Source organism: Crotalus tigris, unplaced genomic scaffold (genome assembly GCF_016545835.1).
Source record: "Crotalus tigris isolate CLP2741 ecotype Arizona unplaced genomic scaffold, ASM1654583v1 scf7180000017741.1442986301:2390832, whole genome shotgun sequence".
NCBI lineage: Eukaryota > Metazoa > Chordata > Lepidosauria > Squamata > Viperidae > Crotalus > Crotalus tigris.
Window position 1 is genome coordinate 880,962 of NW_024096608.1, and position 19,348 is coordinate 900,309.

The 19,348-nt window shown below is 48.5% G+C and overlaps 1 protein-coding gene across 2 annotated transcripts; it reads right to left on the bottom strand.

Moving 5' to 3' along the window:
- Nucleotides 1–719: 719 nt before the first annotated feature.
- On the bottom strand, nucleotides 720–18,940 carry RAB8B (RAB8B, member RAS oncogene family). 2 transcript variants are annotated; one of them, XM_039340050.1, is made up of 8 exons: nucleotides 18,793–18,940; nucleotides 8,255–8,315; nucleotides 7,655–7,715; nucleotides 6,759–6,836; nucleotides 6,046–6,135; nucleotides 5,627–5,692; nucleotides 4,894–4,944; nucleotides 720–3,351 (listed from the first exon to the last, which is right to left on the bottom strand). In XM_039340050.1, exons 1-8 carry the CDS (start codon nucleotides 18,914–18,916, stop codon nucleotides 3,259–3,261), a joined length of 624 nt encoding a protein of 207 aa, XP_039195984.1. In that variant the 5' UTR covers nucleotides 18,917–18,940; the 3' UTR covers nucleotides 720–3,258. The 2 variants fall into 2 exon arrangements, with proteins under 2 accessions (XP_039195984.1, XP_039195983.1); XM_039340049.1 differs by lacking the exon at nucleotides 18,793–18,940 and adding an exon at nucleotides 16,031–16,107.
- Between the last annotated feature and the right edge of the window lie 408 nt (nucleotides 18,941–19,348).

Sequence of the window (19,348 nt, forward strand, 5' to 3'; positions counted from 1 at the left end):
GCCCCCTGGTGGGCTCCAGAGGCGGGTCAGTCTGTCCATCCAACAGCATCCTTGTAAACCTCTTGGGACTGCAGCTCCCCAAATTCCTCAGCACCTCCCCCCATGTCCACAAGGCAAAGCTGTGGAAGAATACCAGAGGCCACGTGGTGCTGTCCAAATGCCATTCTGGCCCACCCTCGTCTGAGTGATTCTGGGGCGCCCTCCTGCTAGCCGTTCCTCCCCTCTGCCTGCTGCAGAGGAGAAGAAATGAAGGAGATTTCAAGGAACACAGGAGTTAGGCCTTTGGATATAACTCTAGGTAAAAATTAGTCTGTTTTGGGACCATACAAATTTAGAATATTGGATTAAATTTCATTTGTACATAAAGTCATCTGTAAGGCCACAGGAATGCACTCAACGTTTTCCAGAAGTTGTGTAACTTTCCTGCTAATTGTGATTTACTCTAGAATGTAATTTATTTTAATTTTTTAGAAAAATTAAACCATAACATTAGAATACGGCAATACCAATGCAGAGATCCATTTCAGTATATTTGACCTTACAACATTTCCCATTTCAGCATTTCTCTAATTACCAAATCCTTTGTCCATTTTAATTGCAGTTGAAAGCCTTGCAAACTCTAACCAAATGAGTGACAGACATATTCAGCGCAACATACCAAGGTGGCTACCAGTCATAATGGATTTTATTCTTTCTGAAAATAAGACGTGGGAAAGCGCTTGGTACGTGTACATACCCCATTTATTAAAAAAAAGCTGGCAAATATTATACAGGGACTATACATAAGATGTAAGTTCAGAAGTTTCTTTTTATGGCCTCCCTCACATGCAGCCCCGGAGCCTGGAGGTGGAACTGGGCAGGTAACACTTAAGAATCCTTAAAGTGGGAGAGAAGAAGACGGCCGTGATGAAAGGACGGACGGGCTGCCTTCCCTTCCCAGGACGGGGGCAGGACTCAAGCCCTCCTCTCACGGGGAGCAAGGTCCGATGCCCCCCCCTGAAGAAGGGCCAGAAGAGGCAGGGAGCCCTCCGGGGTGGGCCTCAGTGCTAGCCAGGGTTGGCTTCTGAGGGCCCCCGCTTTGCAAGGGGCCTGCTCTGCTCATGCGAAGGAGGGGAGGTCAACCCCACCGCCACTGTTGGCCTTTCCTCAACTGGCTGCCCATCAGATGTGCTGTGCTGCAGCCAACCCCGAGTGATGGGAACAGCAGCCCGGCACATCTGGAGCACCCAGATTGGAGAAGGAGAAGAGGCAACAGATCGCTCTTGAGAAGCTTTCCCTACCAGGGAGCCAGGGCGGGGGGAAAATCAGCAGGCACCTTGGCCTTCACGTGGCTGCAGAGGTGATTCCTCTTCCTTAAGACTAAGGTTGTTTTCAGGTGACGGTCTCTTAAAAAAAATCCAGCAGGGAAGAAATAATTCTGTCCTTAAACAACCGACAGGAACAAAACCTAAACTTTAACATTATAAAGGAAAGTTAATTGTGTGTTAACCTTACAACACCAAACTTAAAGTGAATTTCCTATGGTCTTACTCAAATTATGTACACTGTAGCACAGCTAGAAGTAAGAAAATAGCATTTTTTTTAATAAAACAGAGTAGATACCCCAATATGCTGCTGCTTCAAAAAGCACTTTATAACATTCCAACTAGTTGCAGGCTCTCTCGAGGGAATGTTCTCAGAGACGAAGCGTCTGTTGGCAGAACCCAAGATATGGGAGAAAAGGATACCAAGAGGAAAGCCAAGGGAAGGAAAGACTGAACGACAGTTTGGGTTTCATGACAATCCTGAGAGGGAGGATTTGAGGGTGGGCACGCCCTGTGGATACAGCCCCCCCCCATCTCAAAGAAAGCACTGCACCGTTTGGGCTGAAGGGAGGATGAGGCCGACTCTGCCCACTTGCTGACCCTCAGGGGGGCATCACAGCCATTTCCGAAGGGCCCAATGGAGGAGCTGAAGACAGGAAGGCCTGCCAAAATAGCTCACCTGCTTCAGGTAACAAGACTGAGGTCAGTGCTCAGGAATGAAATCCTGTACGGTGAACAGAGTGGACTGTGGGAAGGCAGCGCTTCCCAGGGCAGGTGGGGGAGGCAGGAGCCGCCCCGCGTTGGTTTGGCACGTCAATAAAAGCAAAGCACCCGTTCAGAGGAGTCCGGTTGCGGCATCACACACCAAGCCCGGAATGGAAAAGGCAGCTCAGTGTCAGTCTGCTTAAAGCTCTGCGTCTTCAAGACCCAAGGAAAGTCCTCGTCAAGTCATCGCTGCCTTTCGACAGGGACCCAGGCTGCGCCCGCCCGGCCTTCTCTATCAGCGTTCAAAGAGTCACCACACCTCATGCAGGGAGGAAAACCGGGCCCTGGGTTCAACCAAATGCCCCAGGAAGCAGACCCGAAGTCTCCGCAGAGCCAGATTAAGGAACAAGAGCGAGGGGACATCCAGGACCCAGAAAGGGAACCTCCTGCACCAGAAAAGCAAATTCATTTCGACCGACACAGGTGTGTGTATTTGTTAAACCATCTGAACCCCACAGGAGCTTTTAAGTGGTTTGAGTTTCCCACCTCCACATTATGGTGGCATTGTTTATTGGCATCCCTGGGTTCAGAACGTGTGCCCACCGTACGTGTACCCCAGTTTCCCACAAGGCCCAATTCCCCTTTGAAGGCCGCAGAGCCCTAGGTCCTCCTGCCTGGACCGGAGGTCAACGATCTGCACCTGAAGGAGGGGAGGATGGACTGTTGTTTCAGATAGCAGAGCCCCCCCTCTTCCCCCCACCCCGGAGGCCCTAGCTGCCCCTGGGGGGGGGACAGGATCATGCCCTTGATAAACAAAGACGTTTGCAGTCGCTGGAGAGGAAAGAAAATGAAGCAGACAAAGCCTGTAAGGAGGGCTCCTAGAGTGACTGGACAACCAACCAACAACCCACTGGGCATCTCTGCCTCGGCCCCAACTTTCCACCGAGGACAACAGAAATGTGCAAAGAATATACTCAGCAGTTTTTGAAGCAGGCAGTGAAAGAAAGAAAGAAAACGGAGCTCCGGCAGGCAGGAGTCTCTCAACTTCACAGCTTCCACGTCTCGGAGGGAGGGGGAGACAGACGATGGCAGTCAACAGAGAGAGAGTCTCCATCCATTATCTTGGTTTAGCCCATTCTAGGTCCAAGCAGAGCCCTCAGCAGCAGCCGGGCGGAGCCTGTGCTTTCGGAGAAGCAGGAAAAGGTATTTTTTTGTTCTAGGTATGCTGCAGTCTCTTAGGAGAAGTTCATCAAAGCAGCGTGCATCGAAAGAAGCTGCTCTTCTTCGACCGGTTCTCTGTGATCTTCACGGGCCCGCTTGCCCCTGCCGAAATGTTGTCATTCTAGGGAGAGAGGCGAGAAGGAAAAGGAGGGCAGGTTATTAAGAGGCGAAACACCCTCAAATTCCAAGGGAAAGCAGCTAGGAGATTGCCCGGTCCAAGCGCTTATTTGTAGGTTTCTTTTTAAACTCTGCCAGGGTACCAGCTGGTTTTTTAAAAAAAACTCCATAACTTTTCCCTTTTTTTCCTGAAACAGGAGAGAAATGTAATTCAAATGAAATTCAGAAAAATGTCAGGAGTTCAGAAAGTACCAACGAAGACATCAGCCAGCATTGTGACGGAAGCAGCCATGGAAAATGCTTATGTAAATCTCTGTTGGGCAGGAAGAAGCCCCACTTGATCATGCTTCCTGCACATGGATGCTACCCGTGGCCTTTTCTATTATCTGGCAGGTCGGGGAACAATCGGGAAAAGAAATTACATGTTTTAGTTTGAAGGAGCCAGTGAAAAAGATGACGACTTTGGGTTTGTCCACAGTCAGTCCAGGACATTTGGGAAAATCAAAAGAATACAATTCTTGATCTGAAAGGGAAGGAGAAGGCAGAGACCAGCAATCCTTTTGCAAGCTCACACAACTATTTGCCGCAGTTGCCGTGTTTCAAGACGGTTGTGCGGGAGGTCTCGCTGAGAGATTGCGCAACGCTTTGGCCTGATCCTCACCTTCAAAATACAAATTAATTTCTGGGCAAACCGGAGGGAAATCCACAATCTTTACAGGCAGATTGGAAGAGCTCAAGGCTGCGTAGTCAGGCCAGGCCTGTTCATCCCAAGGATTGCCGGCCTAGTCCTGAGTTCGGGTCCCCCTGCTGGCAATCCAGGAGGACCGTCTGACCTCCATCAGATAGGGTTCCAAATGTACCCACTGAATAAAGCGGAGCAGCTGCTGGAGGTGGCAGGAAGAGATGCTGAAAGCAGAGGGCGGGGCTGATGGGCTGTCAACCTCTGCAGCCATCTGACAGCTGGGGTGTCACGTTTTCAAGTTTAGAGCTTACAGATACATAACGTAATATGTGTGTGTAACATATGAAAATGGTTTTTTTTACTGTAATGTAAATATATCATAGTGTCCATTGATTTTATTGCCTTTGTGTAATTTTAACTCCCATTGGAATTTCACATAGTTTGAAATGGTTGTTCATTATGCTTTATTACTGTAATGCCATTTTGGGCCTGGCTTTTTACTGTCCGGATCATTGATCAAATAAATCTTTGCCTTGCCAACTGTTGTTAGTTTTTGCTTGTTAATTTTGACTGTGGCTGGAGTGCACCGTGTGTGTGTGTGTGTGTGTGTGTGTGTGTGTGTGTGTGTGTGTGTTCTCTTTTTGTACCAGGTGAGGTGAGGGGCTCATTAAGGCGGTGACTGACCGATTCAATGCTCCCAATCCCTCCACAGCTGGACAGCACAGATGGTCAGATGCTGCTCTTTTAGGGAGAATTTTGATTGGCTGTTAAGCTTTGAATTGCTTAGGCCAGCAACCCCTTTTAGTCCCCGCAAAGTGCAGAAGCCACGCTAATCAGGATATATTAGTACCAAAAGAAACCAACCATTTTTTTGTTGAGTTTTGTCATAATATCTCGTGCAAGGGTGAAGAAAGCCTGGAAGGAAGAGAAAAGATACAATGAGATCCAGATAATTTATTAATTAAATTATTAAATTTAAACTGATAGGCCACCCAACTCCAGTGGACTTCAGGCAATTACTTTGGAGTGCAGAATGAAGTCCTTCAATTGCCTTTCTCAAATTTTGAGCTTTGAATTCCAACCAGAAATCAATCTTTCTCCCCAAACACCCCTGCTGGCATTCCACCCTTGCCAGGGAGGGGTGGGAAAGGTTTATGCCAGGAGGGGGTTGCTAAGGAGGGTCAAGAAGGAGTTGTACGGCATCAGCCTTGCCCCCCAGAAGGCAGAAGCCCTGCAGAAGAGTCGAGGGATCTGCTCTCTACCACGGAAGGACAAAGCCAACAAGCAGATGGAGCCTGTCCCTGGAGGGGGGAGGGCTGGTCCCCCGGGTGCCAGCCTTCGACAAGACTCAGGAGGCCGCCAGGTGAGGAGACACAGATGGGCTGGCTCTCGTCCCCCACCGCCCCCTTTTCACTGAAGAGGCCAGGGGGAGCGGAATCGAGTCCCGGCCACAGAGGGACAGACTTTACGGTCCTCAGACAAGCAGTGGCAAGCAGGTCTTGAAATGCTTGAGAGGCAGAGAGAGGGAGGGGGTCCTGCTCCCCCTCGCTCTCTGAGACGTCAGCTTCACGGCTGCTGGCATCTACGCTGTGCTTACCTCTTCCACGTTGATGCTGGACTTTGCACTGGTTTCCAGAAATTTGATGCCATAGTCAATTGCTAACTGCAATATGAAGATTTCAACAAGCAATCAGAGTCAGCGATTCCATAAATGGAAAGTCTGAATGCAAGTTTTGACACTTGGACCTCTTACACTCTTCAGCTGGGGAACAAGGAAACCTGTCTGCAAAACTATCTCTGAAGACAAAATGGGGTGGAGGCTCTGGCGGCCCCTTTCTAACTAATTTTATGAAAAGGCCGCAGTTCAAGAAAGCTCCTGCTCCTTCATCACACTTGTCAGGAAAGAGGCTGCCGAAACCCTCCTGATTTTTTGCCACTGCAGACTGCCACTGTTCCTCCCTCCCCCCCCAAGAAAAAGGCAGCTCCGATATTAGAAACTGTTTTCATGAGATTTACCTTTTCTCCTTTTTCCTTCGAAACTTGCCTTTTCTCATTCATGTCAGATTTGTTGCCCAGGATCATCCTTTCCACATCCGAAGAAGCGTGCTGGGTGAAGAAACGGGAGTTTAAAAAAGCAGCCTTAGGATGCCCTGCCATGTTCTGAACCCAAAGCCTTGGGAGGGAGGGAGGGAGGGAGGGAGGGAGGGAGGGAGGGAGGGAGGGAGGGAGGGGCTCTGTCCAAAATTATCTTCCTGGAGGCTGAGCTTTGTAAAGCCCTCCTTTTAAAGTCTGCTTTGCTCACAGGCTGCACCCAGGGGTAAACAAAGCTTCAGCACTCGGAGGAGGAGGAGGAGGAGGAGGAGGAGGAGGAGGAGGAGGAGGAGGAGGAGGAGGAGGAGAGGAAACGAGCGAGGGCCCAGCCCAAACCTGAGCAGGATTCCTGCCAACAGGAGAGGAAATCTGGAATGCCGTGACTCAAGGAGAAAAAACAGACAATGGAAGCTCAAGCACGGAGAAGCTGCAGGCACAAACTCCGAGTCCCCCTTTGTGTTAGCTGGTCCTTGTTTTAGCTTTCTGCCACAGAAAAGCTCCACGGTGGGGGTCCTCAGCTAGTCTCTCCCAAGAAAAAAGAATCAATCTATTTCTCCCCTCCCCCAGCCCTTCTGTGACTTGTCTACATGGGACCATGCAAAAGCCCCCACGTCTCTTTCCCTTCCAGGCACACCTACCTCTTCAATGTTCCTGATCCAGTTTTTAATATTGTCAAAAGACTTTTCATTGGTGATATCGTAAACCAGCATTATCCCCTGGGGGAAAAACAAAGAGTGCAGCCACCATCACTCCACAGTGGCTACAACGGATCTTTCTGCGTTGATTAAAACAAGCTTCATCCCTCAACCATCCCCAGGTCAACGGTGGATATCTAAGTTTGTTAACTGAGGTGTTCACCGCAAATTAAAAAGCCAGGCTTCAGACGCAGCCATCGCCTCCTTTTCTTCTGTTGCAGCAATTTCATCAAAGATCTAGTTTGACCTCTTGGTTTCAGTCCGAGACCCTGGCAAGCCCCCTGGAAAGGCAGAAGCAGAATGCTTCCCCTCCTCTGTGCTCCAACCTCCGGATCCTTCCGCTGCAGCTTGAAAGGCCCTGGCTGTTGGGAAGGAAGGCAGAAGGGCCTCCCCCCTCCCCCCAAATGCATTCAGGCCCTACTTTTCCCCACAGAACCCACTCCTAAGCTTTAATGGCCTCCTGAAGATTCCGCTTCTGCGTCAACCATTTCTCACTTTTTCTGCAGTGTGTTCATCGGCTACTTCCCAGGTTTGGCCAGAGAGAAAGTCAGCAGCTGTAAACAGCCACTCCGCAACCTCAGAGAGGTGGCAAAGCACTTGGGAAGTGCCACAGTCACAGGTTGCTCGCAGTTCCCTTCCTGCTCGTGAAACCTCAACCTTTCTTACTGATGCCACCCTTATGGGCCTGGGGGGGGGGGAGAACTCGAGAAAGGCAGGACCCCAGACTCTGCTCCTCCAGAGCAAGCCCACACGTGGCTGGCCTGCCGTGGAAAATGGGCTGCAGAGGGGTGAGTTTAAGTGAACTTCTCACAAAAGCAAGCTTGAGAATGCACACTCACCATGGCACCTCTGTAATAGGCTGTTGTGATGGTGCGGAATCTCTCCTGGCCCGCTGTGTCCCTGAAAAGCAAGATACATCATCAAACTGAGGCCGGGGGGGGGGGGGGAAGAGGGGAAATCATGCTTCATCCCCTTCCCAAGCACCCCAACACTGCTTCACTTTTTGCTTGGCTGGCACACAACTCTACCCACAATCGGGTTGAGCATAGCCTCGAACCCAACCGAGTTGCAGACTGAAGGCCGACCCCACCCAAGGCTCTGACAAGCCAAAAGGTTCTAGAATGCAGCTTGCAGGTCAAGCCTTGATTTCCCCCCCCCCAAGTAACCCCCTCCCTGAGGTTAGGCCTTGTGCACGTTCTCCTCACTCGGTTTGATTTCCATTAAATGCTGATTAAATGGAGCTTTAAATCCAGATATCTTGGACAAAGTCCAAAACAGTCAAGAAGGCCAAACTTCTGCCACACCCAAAGAGGCCTCAGGCTACGCTGCCCAGCTCTGACGTCTTCAAAGATACTTTTGCATGGAGTTTCAGAAAGGAAGACCTCCACTCTGGGAGCTCCCACTTGTGTCCGCAAGCCAGTTGCGTTTTGATCACTTACCATATCTGCAGTTTGATTTTCTTCCCATCTAGTTCTATTGTTCTGATTTTAAAGTCAATTCCTAAAAAGAAAAAATAAAAAGGAGGGGAATCACATTAGGGCTCTGTTCTGTCTTGCTGCAACGCTCTCCCGCACCCGAGAATTCAGAACAAGCAAAGCACCTTCGGGATTAAACCCACCAAAATCTCCACCACCCTTAATTAAGTGAATTCTGTCCGAACTGTTCCAAAACAAAAGTCTCTGTTTAAATAAATGGTAACCCCAGTTCCACTGGGGATATAAAGAACTCAAATTAAACTACAGTTCCACCTTGCCTAACATCCCTTTTTTGCAAATGCAGAGATGCAGTTGTACCCACAAATATGTTTTTGTCTACACGCAGGGAAAAGAAATATACAATTTTGTAGCTACAAAAGGAATTTTGGATAATTCCCCAGAGCTCAGCTGGTTTAAATATCTCTATAACCCAGTGGATGGATTCCAGCGTGAGGCCTGGCGTAGTTTTCTTTTCTTTTCTTTTTCCTTTCAGGGCGACAATGGAAAGTCTTACTAAATCTTGCAGCTCTTTGCAAGGGGCTGTCGTGAACCACCCACTGATGCTTCCTCCCTTCAGCAACAGGAAGTGGTGTGCTGCTGCATCCATTCCCACCAGAGGTCTGCTGACTGGTTGCTGCTTCCGGAGAAGCAGGTTGCAAGACACGCGAAACAGCCCAACGGAGAGCAGAGCTGAAATTTTGAGACTGGTAGCAGCTTGACTGTTTTCTTCCGCAAGCAAATACAGAGTTGCACATTGGAGTGTCTGTCTGAATGCCTTGTTGGGCCACTAGGCCAATGTTGGTCAACATTGGCAGCCGGAAGATGGCTGGTTTTCCACTCCCAGAATTCCCCAGCCACCATGGCTGGCTGGGGGATTCTAGGAGCTGAAGTCCACCATTCTGAGAAACACTGCACTAAAAGAAGGCTTAATTTTAAGGGGAATGCTTAAACTCAAGGCCTTGGTTGGTCACCTCTCCTAGAGCAACTGCAAATTCTGATGGCCTGCCAACGATCTGGCAGGCAGACACGGATCAGGATGAATATGTGTGCAGTGAAAGGTCCCCACGTTTTTCTCTACAGCTTCCAAGCCTTTCAGAACAGCAGATTCCGCGGAAACACAGCAGAGGCTCCCCCAGGTTGGAGGCCCTGCCCCGTGCATTCAAAAGGTAAACTCCAGAAAGCATCAAGTGCTTCCCCAGCAGAAGCTGGACTCCCACGTGCCCTGGGCAAAAGTGGTGGAATTAGGCCAAGACCTGGAAAGAACGGCACTGACCGTCCCGCTGCCCAAGGGGCTCCAGAAGGGAACAGCTGGGCTTCTGCACTGAGCTTGTATCAGCCAACCCTTTTCTGAGTCAAGCAAGATTAATGCTTCCGCAGAACAGAATGTCCCCTCTCAATTAGGGCAAAGTGAAGGTTTTCTGAGAATGGAGCTCGATGTCTCCTGACCGCAGAGAGAAGGATGTGAATTTTCTTAGCAATAATACGGAAATGGGTTTATTGCCTCCTTCCAAAACTGTTTAAACTTCCCAGCCAGGTCTACAGCTTGAGGATTCCCAAAGACTTTGCATCCAAAGGGCACACAGGCCTGCGGCTGGCCGCTATCAGAAGTGAGCATAACACTCCCTGTATTTGTGGGGGCATGAAAGGGTTGGCTTGCCTTGAGCCTCCTCCCTCCAGCAGCCATCTAGGTGGGCTTCTCTCGGACCCCCTCCTCACCACCACCTCTGCTGCGAGGCTGCGTTTTGGAAAAGAGCTCAAGGTTAACAGGAAAAAAGGGGAGCCCCGTCTCTCCCCAGCATTGAAAAGGAACACTGCCGATGCGAACAGAGTCTACACAAGGAGGAATTTGCAACAAGAACAAAGACAGCCTTTGATTGAAGGAATGCAGGTCAAGGAAGAGCACGATTCTTCCCAAGCTGCCTTCCTGCAGCCTCAGCCTTCACTCTATGTTTCCCCACGTAGCAATTCCAGGCTCGGGAGTCCTGTTCTGGTTGGGGCTGAAAGTCCACTTTTCCCACTCACAGATATGACCATTCGCTTTCCGCTTAGGGCCGGGGTGGGCAACTACGGCAACTTTATGACCTGTGGACTTCAACTCCCAGAATTCCTGAGCCAGCCATGCTGGTTCAGGAATTCTAGGAGTTGAACTCCGCAAGTCGCCATAGTTGCCCATCTTTGGCTGGGCTTTCACTGCAAACAATATACTTTCAATTTCCAGTCTGTCCATCAACAAGCTGGTAAAAAATTACAGCTCCTTTCAAAGATTCTGAATTTAATGGACAAGGAGACAGCAAAGGTCCTGGAGGGGGAGTTTTATCCTTGCAGAATGCAGCCTTTCGATCTGGCTGCCCTCTTTTGAGAACCAGGCCAATCAACCAACAAAGTGGACAATGGGATCGCGGCTGATGTGAGAGGAGGAGAGGAGCCTCGGTCTGTGGCTTTCTGACAAGAGACAAGGTTTCGTGAGATGCAGCCTCCAAGACACAGTGGCGTGACCGACATCTGACGAAGGGAGGTGCATGAAGGATGATTTGCTGGTTTCAATTATGTTTTGAAAAGCTTCAAATATGCTAAGTGCCATAGAAAGGATGGTTTCGCTGGCTTTCCAGATATTGTCTGTCATGCCCTGCTGTGCTGACCAGTTGTTGCATGTTCACACAGGAAGCCCTGGACCTGCAACCTTGACTGAGCTGGAAATTACAATCATAAATCATTGCGGTCGTAAATCGAGGCACCCATGTGACCAGAAGCAATTTTCCAGCCTTTTTCATTAAGCAAGCCAATTTCCCCTAAATGGGTTTTGCCAGAAAATGGCAAAAAACATGAGTCGTGGTCACGTGACCAGGGACAGCCACAACCAGTTGTAGATTTGCCCTGTTTGGAATCTGCTGGGGAAGCAAACATTTGACATTATCAAATATAAAAAGGGCCTGCATGACAGTAACTGGGCTTCTCACAGAGATCAGCATTAAAAGAACACCACACTAGAGACCCCAACCAGATAGGTAGCCCAGCGCATGCGGTCTGAAACACAGCACCTATTCCTGATGCTATACAACAGATACACCACACACAGCCATCTGGCTTGCCACTCTGACCTTTGGAGACATTTCCACATTTCCTCTTATTCTACAGACACAAAAATCACACTGAGGTTTATTCTGCTTTGGAAATGTCTCCCAGGTAGTATGAGATTAGATGAGATTCCTTGGCTTCAGGGAACTGGGTGACTATCTAGAAAAAGACCCACTGCTGGGCTCTATCTCTCTGAACCTCATCATGGTCCAAAGTTGCAAATAATCTGTTTACTAGCCTCTCAAATGCAAATTCCTGAAGATGGAAGAATGAAAAATAAAAAACTAGTTAAACTTGGTAAGGCATAATTAATCCTGTCGCAGACAAAGGATCGGAAAAATAGGCACAGATGTTCTATTCTTGTATCCTTACACTCCTATGAACTACAGTAATTAATGACTCTGAATGGTACCCAGAAATACACTGGAAGCCAGTGCAGCTCCCATAGAATAGGTGTTACTCTGTTGAGGTATTTTTGAGCCATCTGTACTTTCTATGTAGCCTTCAAAACTAGCCCAATTCATGAGTTGGGTTCGAGCAGCACTACTTTACTGCAGAGCCTCCCCGTGTGGCCCAGGCACTCCAAAACTCAGTGTTTTCTTCAAACTGGACCACAGCAATTTTACTCTGAAATATTCACTTCAAAGGGACAGTCCTTGTGGAAGAAAGATTCAGAATTTCACTTCTAGATTATGCCTCAACAGCCCAATTGCTAGCTACAGATGCACAAACATGGTGAATCGGATCACTTTTCTAGAGGGAAGCAATGGGATCCTACTTAGAGCTTAGGATCTCTCTCCTCTTTGACATAGACTGGCCAAGCCCTGGCATTGCATCAGATTGTCTGGTGGCCTTTGTCCGCCATAATTTGTCAACCTAGACCTAGTCCTAGACCAAAGGAGCAGAGAAGTAATCCGATATTGCTATTCACACTGTCCACCTCAGCAGAATTACAGGTAGGGGAAACAAATTCCTAAAGATGGGAAAACATTCCCAGGAACCACATCCAGAAACGACACTGCTCCGGGAGCGCTGTCCAATTAAAGGAACCGACAGGTTCTCCATTGTCTTGTGAGGCTCCTTTAAGAAGGATGTTGCTAACCACGCAATTGTTGCATGGCACCTATCCCAGTCCAGCAGAGAACTCTCAACAGCTGGAAGGTTGTTCAGAGAGAAATTCAGGCAGGCAATCACTTTCCATCAAGATGCCTCAGGACTCCACTGTGACTTCAGCAGTGTGGAATTCAGGCATAGGAAGTTCATAGGACCGACCGATTTCTCTTCTAACAGAGAATGAGTTTTTCCTTTAAGAGACACAGTTGTGTTTGGCATCTATGGAGCATTCTTCTCCCCCTTTGGAGAGGTCCAGGTCAGATTCTAAAAACAAGTCAGATTCATCCTTTTTATCTGGAGCATCAGGACCGCCCCCCTCCAGCCTTTGAGTCAGAATAAGATTGAGCATCAAGCTCAAAAATAGCGTGGCAAAAAAAAAAAAAAGACAAATCCCGTTCTTTAACAGGTAGATTAGAAAAGAAAACTTTATGTTTTACTACCGGAGAAGCTGAATATCCTAGTAAGATCAACAGAGATGTCGAATTCTGTATGCATATTGCAGGACAATTCTGGAAACACACTCCATAGCTCTAAAGGAAAGTTCAAATGGATCTACTTAAGACAGTAATCATTCTGGTGCTCTGGTCATTACCTAAATGTGGTTAATATAAATTGGTTTACTACCACATCATAAATGAGAGGATAAGACTCAATTATTTTTATGTAGAGCAAATATCAACATACTGCTGTGTTGCCCAAATTTAATAACAGGAGAAAGAAAGGCTAGTGAGAGGTTTATCGCAGTAGAAGCATGCTACATCCTTGGTGGAAAATTGCTAGGATTTCTCAGGCAACCAAAAAGTGAGCTTAGTTCTGAACACAGAGTTATATTTTGCGGTTTTACAAGGGCATATTAGTAGCGATTAAACATCTATTCAGATAACATTCAACCATGAAATATGTCTTATTCAAAGCATGCCTTGTTATTCCCAGGAGAGGCCATGCACAAAGCCAAAGCCAACTCTGCCTTGACAAGGGCTTGAGGATCTTCCCTGAAGTCCCAACCCACAAGCTGGAGCATCTCAAGCAGGGCCATCTCAGATTACCTGCAGCCCTTAAACCTTCTAGGCAAAAACAGCATTAAAAACTGCTTTGTTATTGTGCCTGAGGGCCTACAGTAGTAGTTGAAAGTTAACAGGCAACTGAAGATGTTTCCTGCCAAGAAATGGGATCAGAATCTGAGTTTAGGATCAAACAAGAATATAATTTTTAAAGATGCTACACAACCCACTAAAACAGTGCCTAGTGTTCAAATCCGGGTAGGCATTTTGCACATATTGTTTGGAACATGCTCGCTGTTCTTGCAGCTCACGATAATTTCCACACAGCAGATGTTTGGGCTTGGAACTGAACACAAGGGCCTAATGTTCTTAAAGGTTAATGAGTATTTAAACAAGCCATTTGTCTTAGTCAAATAAATGCACGTGCAGAATCAAAGACAGCTGTCATCTGCCAATTAAAGGGGATGAAGCACCTGGGCATCTGTCAAACAGGGAGGCAAAGGGTGTCAAAGCCTCTGCCTGAAAGCAGAGCCAGAAGGCTGGGAAGAAAGGAAAAATCCTCCAGGACTCCTACTGGAGAGTCGTCAATGGAAGCAACAGACTGAGCCAGGCCTCACATCTAAAAATCCAGGGCAGGCGGGCACCTTGTCTGAGGAATACATTTTATTAAAAGGCATGTGTTTTGGGAAAAGTTGCCACAATAGCAGAATCATTCTGATTCCCCCCCCACACACCGTATACAAACAGGGTGCTCCTCTTAGGAAGGGGATGAGCATCTCTTAAAACGAGTTAAGCTGCATAGGCTGAAAAATCAAGATAGGCAGCTGCAAATAAGTCCTCCCCTCCTCCCCCCTCCCAAATTGTATTTTTTGGTATTGCAGGCACCACAAGCACCTCTGACAGAGTGGCCGGGAGGGAGGGAGGGAGGCAGGCATGTAAACTACAGATATTTGATCTAGAAGAGCTGTATGGATATTTTCCAAGCCTCTAGTCACAACATGGTGACAAGTCTCCACTTGCTTTATGTTCCGCTGTTTTCTGTAGGAGGTATTTGAACCCATACACAGAATATCCCCCCAAATCCCCCCCAAAAGCTGAGATGCTTCTGTTTATGCCAGTTTTCCACTTTCTAAATTCCATGAAGCAACTACAGATCTGACGCACACTATGGCCACAAGTGAAAAACATTTAATACGATCACAGCGATCCTATTACATGAAGTGATCACCGTTCTTTACGCACTCATTGGCAAGGTGGTACTCCAGCTCTGTTCAGCAAAATAACTTTGAGACAAAAATAATTAAAAATTCCATTGCGCAGTTAACCTTTTGATTGCTTCCTGGTTAAGTCCGCTTTATACTCTTGGCAAAATTACAGAAACGGTTTGATGCCATCTTCCTCCAGTCCCAGTACATCTTACGCCTTCAGGGTATCCAGGTCCTAAACCTTGTTTGGCTCTTGAAAACTTAGCATTGATCTGAATGGAGTTCTAGCTCATGCAAAATTCAATTGGATTCAGGACTGCTACTTTTGTTCCTGTAGTTCACAACTATGTTCTCACTATATTCATTCACTATTAAAAGGTTTGGTGCTGCCACATTTAAATTACACATGAAAAATATTAAACTGGTGGTTCTAAAGCAAGGCTTCAGTTACTGATATTGTTGCCATCCTTTGGTCTCTCTCAAGATGGGCCTGTTCTCTCCACACATTTTTTACAGCAGAGTCTCAAGCTTGGCAACTTTAAGATGGGTGGACTTCAACTCCCAGAATCCCTTGCTGGCTGGGAACATCTGGGTGTCGAAGTCCACCCATCTTACAGTTGCCAAGCTTAAGAAACCCTGTTCCAGAGTGCTGAGAAGCTGATGTTACTTCACCTTCCTTTGAAGCAAATTGGGGCAATGGAAAATTAAATCCAGATGCACCATTTCTAAGAGAAAAAGGCCTCTGAACACACAAGCAGCATTACGAACACTGTTTTGAATCCTGATTTCATCTTGGATAAGAATGTAAATATTACAAATTTGTTTCCTAGTCAGCAAGTTTGTGCACTGACTCTGAACCCCTCCCAGATCACAAAGGAGCCAGCCCTGTACGCCAGCAACAGAACAGCCTGCTCCCTGGAGAGAAAAGACTCTTCTAAACCTGAACGTGCTTCCCAGAACACCATCGGACAGTAGTCAATCAATCAAGGTGGGCAGGGACCTGAATGGGTCGGCTGCAGCAGTCAAGCAGCCCTGCTATCGATCTCAAGAGGGGGCCTGGTAACTTCAGAGCAACTTTTAGAAGTTGATGCAATGATCAAGCAGCTTCTGAAGAAAGCTGCAGGCAATCTTGTCGAGTTTCACTTCCCTTTTAGATTAGTTTAAGGCAGTGTTTCTCAACCTTGACAATTTTAAGGCATGTGGATTTCAAGTCCCAGAATTCCACAGCCAGCAATGCTGGCTGTGGAATTCTGGGAGTTGAAATCCACATGCCTTAAAATTGTCAAGGTTGAGAAACACTGCCTTAAGGGCAAGCGTTTCCCCTCAAGGAAGCTGTAGAATCCTGCCTGCAGAGTACAGCTGTTCCATGTAGAGTGATATGAGGGTCGGGATTCATCAGATGCTGATGGGGATGGGAACTCAGTCCAGCACATCTGCAGGTCATCGGCCCACCAAAGATGGCAAGGCAGGAGAATGAAACCTGAAAGGAAGAATAAGAACCACACCACGCCTATAGAGCAGCCGAGGCTTTTCAAAATGTCTTCCAGCAACAAATGATAGATTTTTCATCATAAGGAGGATCAGAAGCTTCTAGCGAAGTTGTGAAGGAACAAAGGGCTTTTCCTGTGCATCCTGTCTCTGCCTAAGGTTCCTCTTCTTTCAACCAAAATAAATACGAATCACAGCCCCTCGGAAGAAACCGACTTCAAGGAAATGTCTCAGAGTTTAATAGCACAGTAACCCATTCAGTTGACTATGGAATACTTTAGACCAGAGGTGTCCAACCTTGGCAATTTTAAGATGTGTGAACTCCATTTCCCAGAATTCCCCCGCCAGCCTGAGATATTTTAAAATACAATACTCAATATATTTGGACAATGTACACACCCCAAATTAAAGAAAAAAATCTTACTTGATTTGTTAAAGAATGCAGAGCGCTTGTGGCGTGAGGGACTCATTTAATTCAACAGGAAGAGAGGCTAGAACACAAGGTTTCACCACACAGGAACTCCATTCACATTAACTGAATAATTAACATTTTCTTCCATGGCACACAGCAACAGCAACAGCATTTAGAAGGTTCACATGCTGATATTCTATCTATATCCTTAGCAGAACAATATGCCAGGAAAGCTAAAAAACCCACAAAATATCAGAGAACATGAAGCCATTTGCTCAAGACTGGTTACTAAAAGAATTCATGCTTAACGCCCTTCAACATCCAGTCTGAGCAATTTTTCTTGTAAGTCCTTTCATTTCCTGATAATTTCTGGACACTCAGCATTCAGCGCTACAGCCCTGTGACATTTCAGCAAGAACCAATCCTTTCCTTGAGCCAACTGTTCTCCTTCATGTTTGATGAGAAGTTCAGGCCAGCCTTTGGGGAGGCCACCATGCTCTGAGGAAGCAAAAATGGCAGCGGCCATGTTGGGGACTTCCCCCCACCCAGGGTCTTCTTTTGGGGTCAACCGGTGGTGTAGCTCAGAGCTAGGCGAGGCTGGGACAGGTTTTGCTCTGGAGCCCTGTGTTCCCTGCTACAGACCAAGTCAAAACACAGAACCACCTTCTTCTCCAGTGTTTCTGAGTGCAACACGAGAACCCAGTCAATAGGGGAGCTGAACTACTTGGCACAAAGATCAAGTTCACTTTCAGAAGTTTCTGAAATAGTTCTCAGTCAGTTGGACCTATTGCCTTGAGTGTCATGTTTTATCCCTCTCTGTTGCTGCTTTGGCTATAGAATCAGGCTATGTCATCCTTTCAGGAAGATCACCCTTGAGTACATCTGCTGTTCACTATTTGGATTGAAATGAATGACAGGCACACCGAAATTGCTCAAGTAAACCAAAACAATAAACTCCCCAAAACAAATTCTGGATCAGTGAAGTAAAATGATTCTGCCAAGACTGTGCTTTCAAATGTTACTTTCCAATGCTTTTTGGGTTTTAGCCCTGGTAGGCCCAAGGCAGCACCCCAATGATATATTATTTGAGACCATAGCAAAAAAGATCTACAGGGCACCAAGTGGCCAATGGCTTCTACTGCTAGGTGGCTCAATACAATTATGGGAAATAAGTAAAAACAAGAACTGAAGACCAAAGTTGTAAAATCTGTATATAAAAATCTTGAGCAATAAAAACTGGTTATCTCGGAAAAGAAGAAAAACATTCTACTTTATCAAACAAACAGTACAAATTGCAACTAGGTCACACAGGCAGTTCAAAGATTCATCAAGGGTGTTTCTACTCTTATCACATATAGTAATCATTACCCCTGGTCACGAAAATGCTCTCCCTTTCACCACGGCAGTTAAAATGCTTTTTTGACTCTGTGTTATTGCACCAAAGGTGGCACCGGGATAGTTATTGCTGCGCATTAACAGATTAATAAACGATTGCTTTTTGAAAACTGTTACTTTAGGAACCAAATGTGGAAAGTGCGGCCGTGGCTTGCAATTCAGATGGTGGCTCCCCGCTCCTCCCCCGCCTTGTCACCATCATCTTTCTGTAGCCCCCCCAAAGAGGAGGGGGTGCTGGCAGGACGAGGCCCTTCCACGGGCTGCAAGATAAGCCCACCCGGGGGGAACCCCCGCCCGCAGCCCTAAGCAGCCTCCCTAGGAGAGGCTCTGGCCAAAGATAACGCTACCAGGGGGAGACCCCTCAGAAGGAGGGGGGGCCAGTCTGCGCTACCCCTCCCCAAAGCCCCCCTGCTTTCAACTGGCCAGGCCGGACCCAAAGTGGGGGCGGGGCACCGCCTGCCAAGGGCCAAAGGGGCGGGCCCCACCCGGGCAGAGGTGCCCCTCCGGCCCAGACAGGCCACCAGGGAGGCCACGGGGGCTGGCAGGAGCCCCCAGCCCCTTTCCGGGGGGGCAGCAGGACTGGGCCACCCTTCGGGCCCCGCGGGGAGCGCCCACGGGGAAAGAAAGCGGGGGGGCTACGCGGGCCCCCTCCCAGGACGGGGCCGCTGCACAGGGGAGGCTCCCGGGCAGCGGAAACGGGGCGGGGGGGCGGAGAGGGAGGGAGGGAGGGAGGGCCGCCCGCGCGCCATGGGAGTTGGAGTCCCCCGCGGGCGGCGGCGGAGGGGAGGGTGGAAGCCGCCCGGCGCCGCTCACCGATAGTGGAGATGAAGGTGGTGTTGAAGGCGTCCTCGCTGAAGCGGAAGAGCAGGCACGTCTTGCCCACGCCCGAGTCGCCGATCAGCAGCAGCTTGAAGAGGTAGTCGTAGGTCTTCGCCATCTTCGCCGCCGACTGACGGGCGGGCGGGGGGGGGCGAGCGCCAGCGCTGGGCGGGGCCGGGACGCGCGCGCCAGGACGCGGCGGCTTCCGTGGGATGACGGGAATTGTGGTCCGAGGCGGCTCCCCCAGGTCCGCGCTGCGCATGCGCCACGCCCGAGAGGCAGGCTCCCTAAGGGACGGGCTGTTTCGCAAGAGGGGCGGGCCCGGCTTCTGAACGCGGGGCCCGACTCTGGCCTGGCTGCAGGTGCCTGGATCCGGCCAGCCGGGCGTTACCCGAGAAGCCTCGTTATAATCTTGGGCGGGCCCCTCGCCTGCACCGGTGCATGTGCTTAGCGATAGGTAGCCTTTGTTTCTATGATTTGATGACACAACGCACGTCCAGCAGTTGCCCCACTGACGCGCCCCCTCCGCTTTCCCATCTTCACCAATTGC

Coding starts and splice junctions, on each gene's coding strand:
- RAB8B (XM_039340050.1), bottom strand. CDS start 18,916: ATGGCGAAGACCTACGACTACCTCTTCAAGCTGCTGCTGATCGGCGAC. Junction 6,837..7,654: donor CCTATTACAGAGGTGCCATG/GTGAGTGTGCAT, acceptor TTTTTCCCCCAG/GGGATAATGCTGGTTTACGA. Junction 6,136..6,758: donor GGATCAGGAACATTGAAGAG/GTAGGTGTGCCT, acceptor TTCTTCACCCAG/CACGCTTCTTCGGATGTGGA.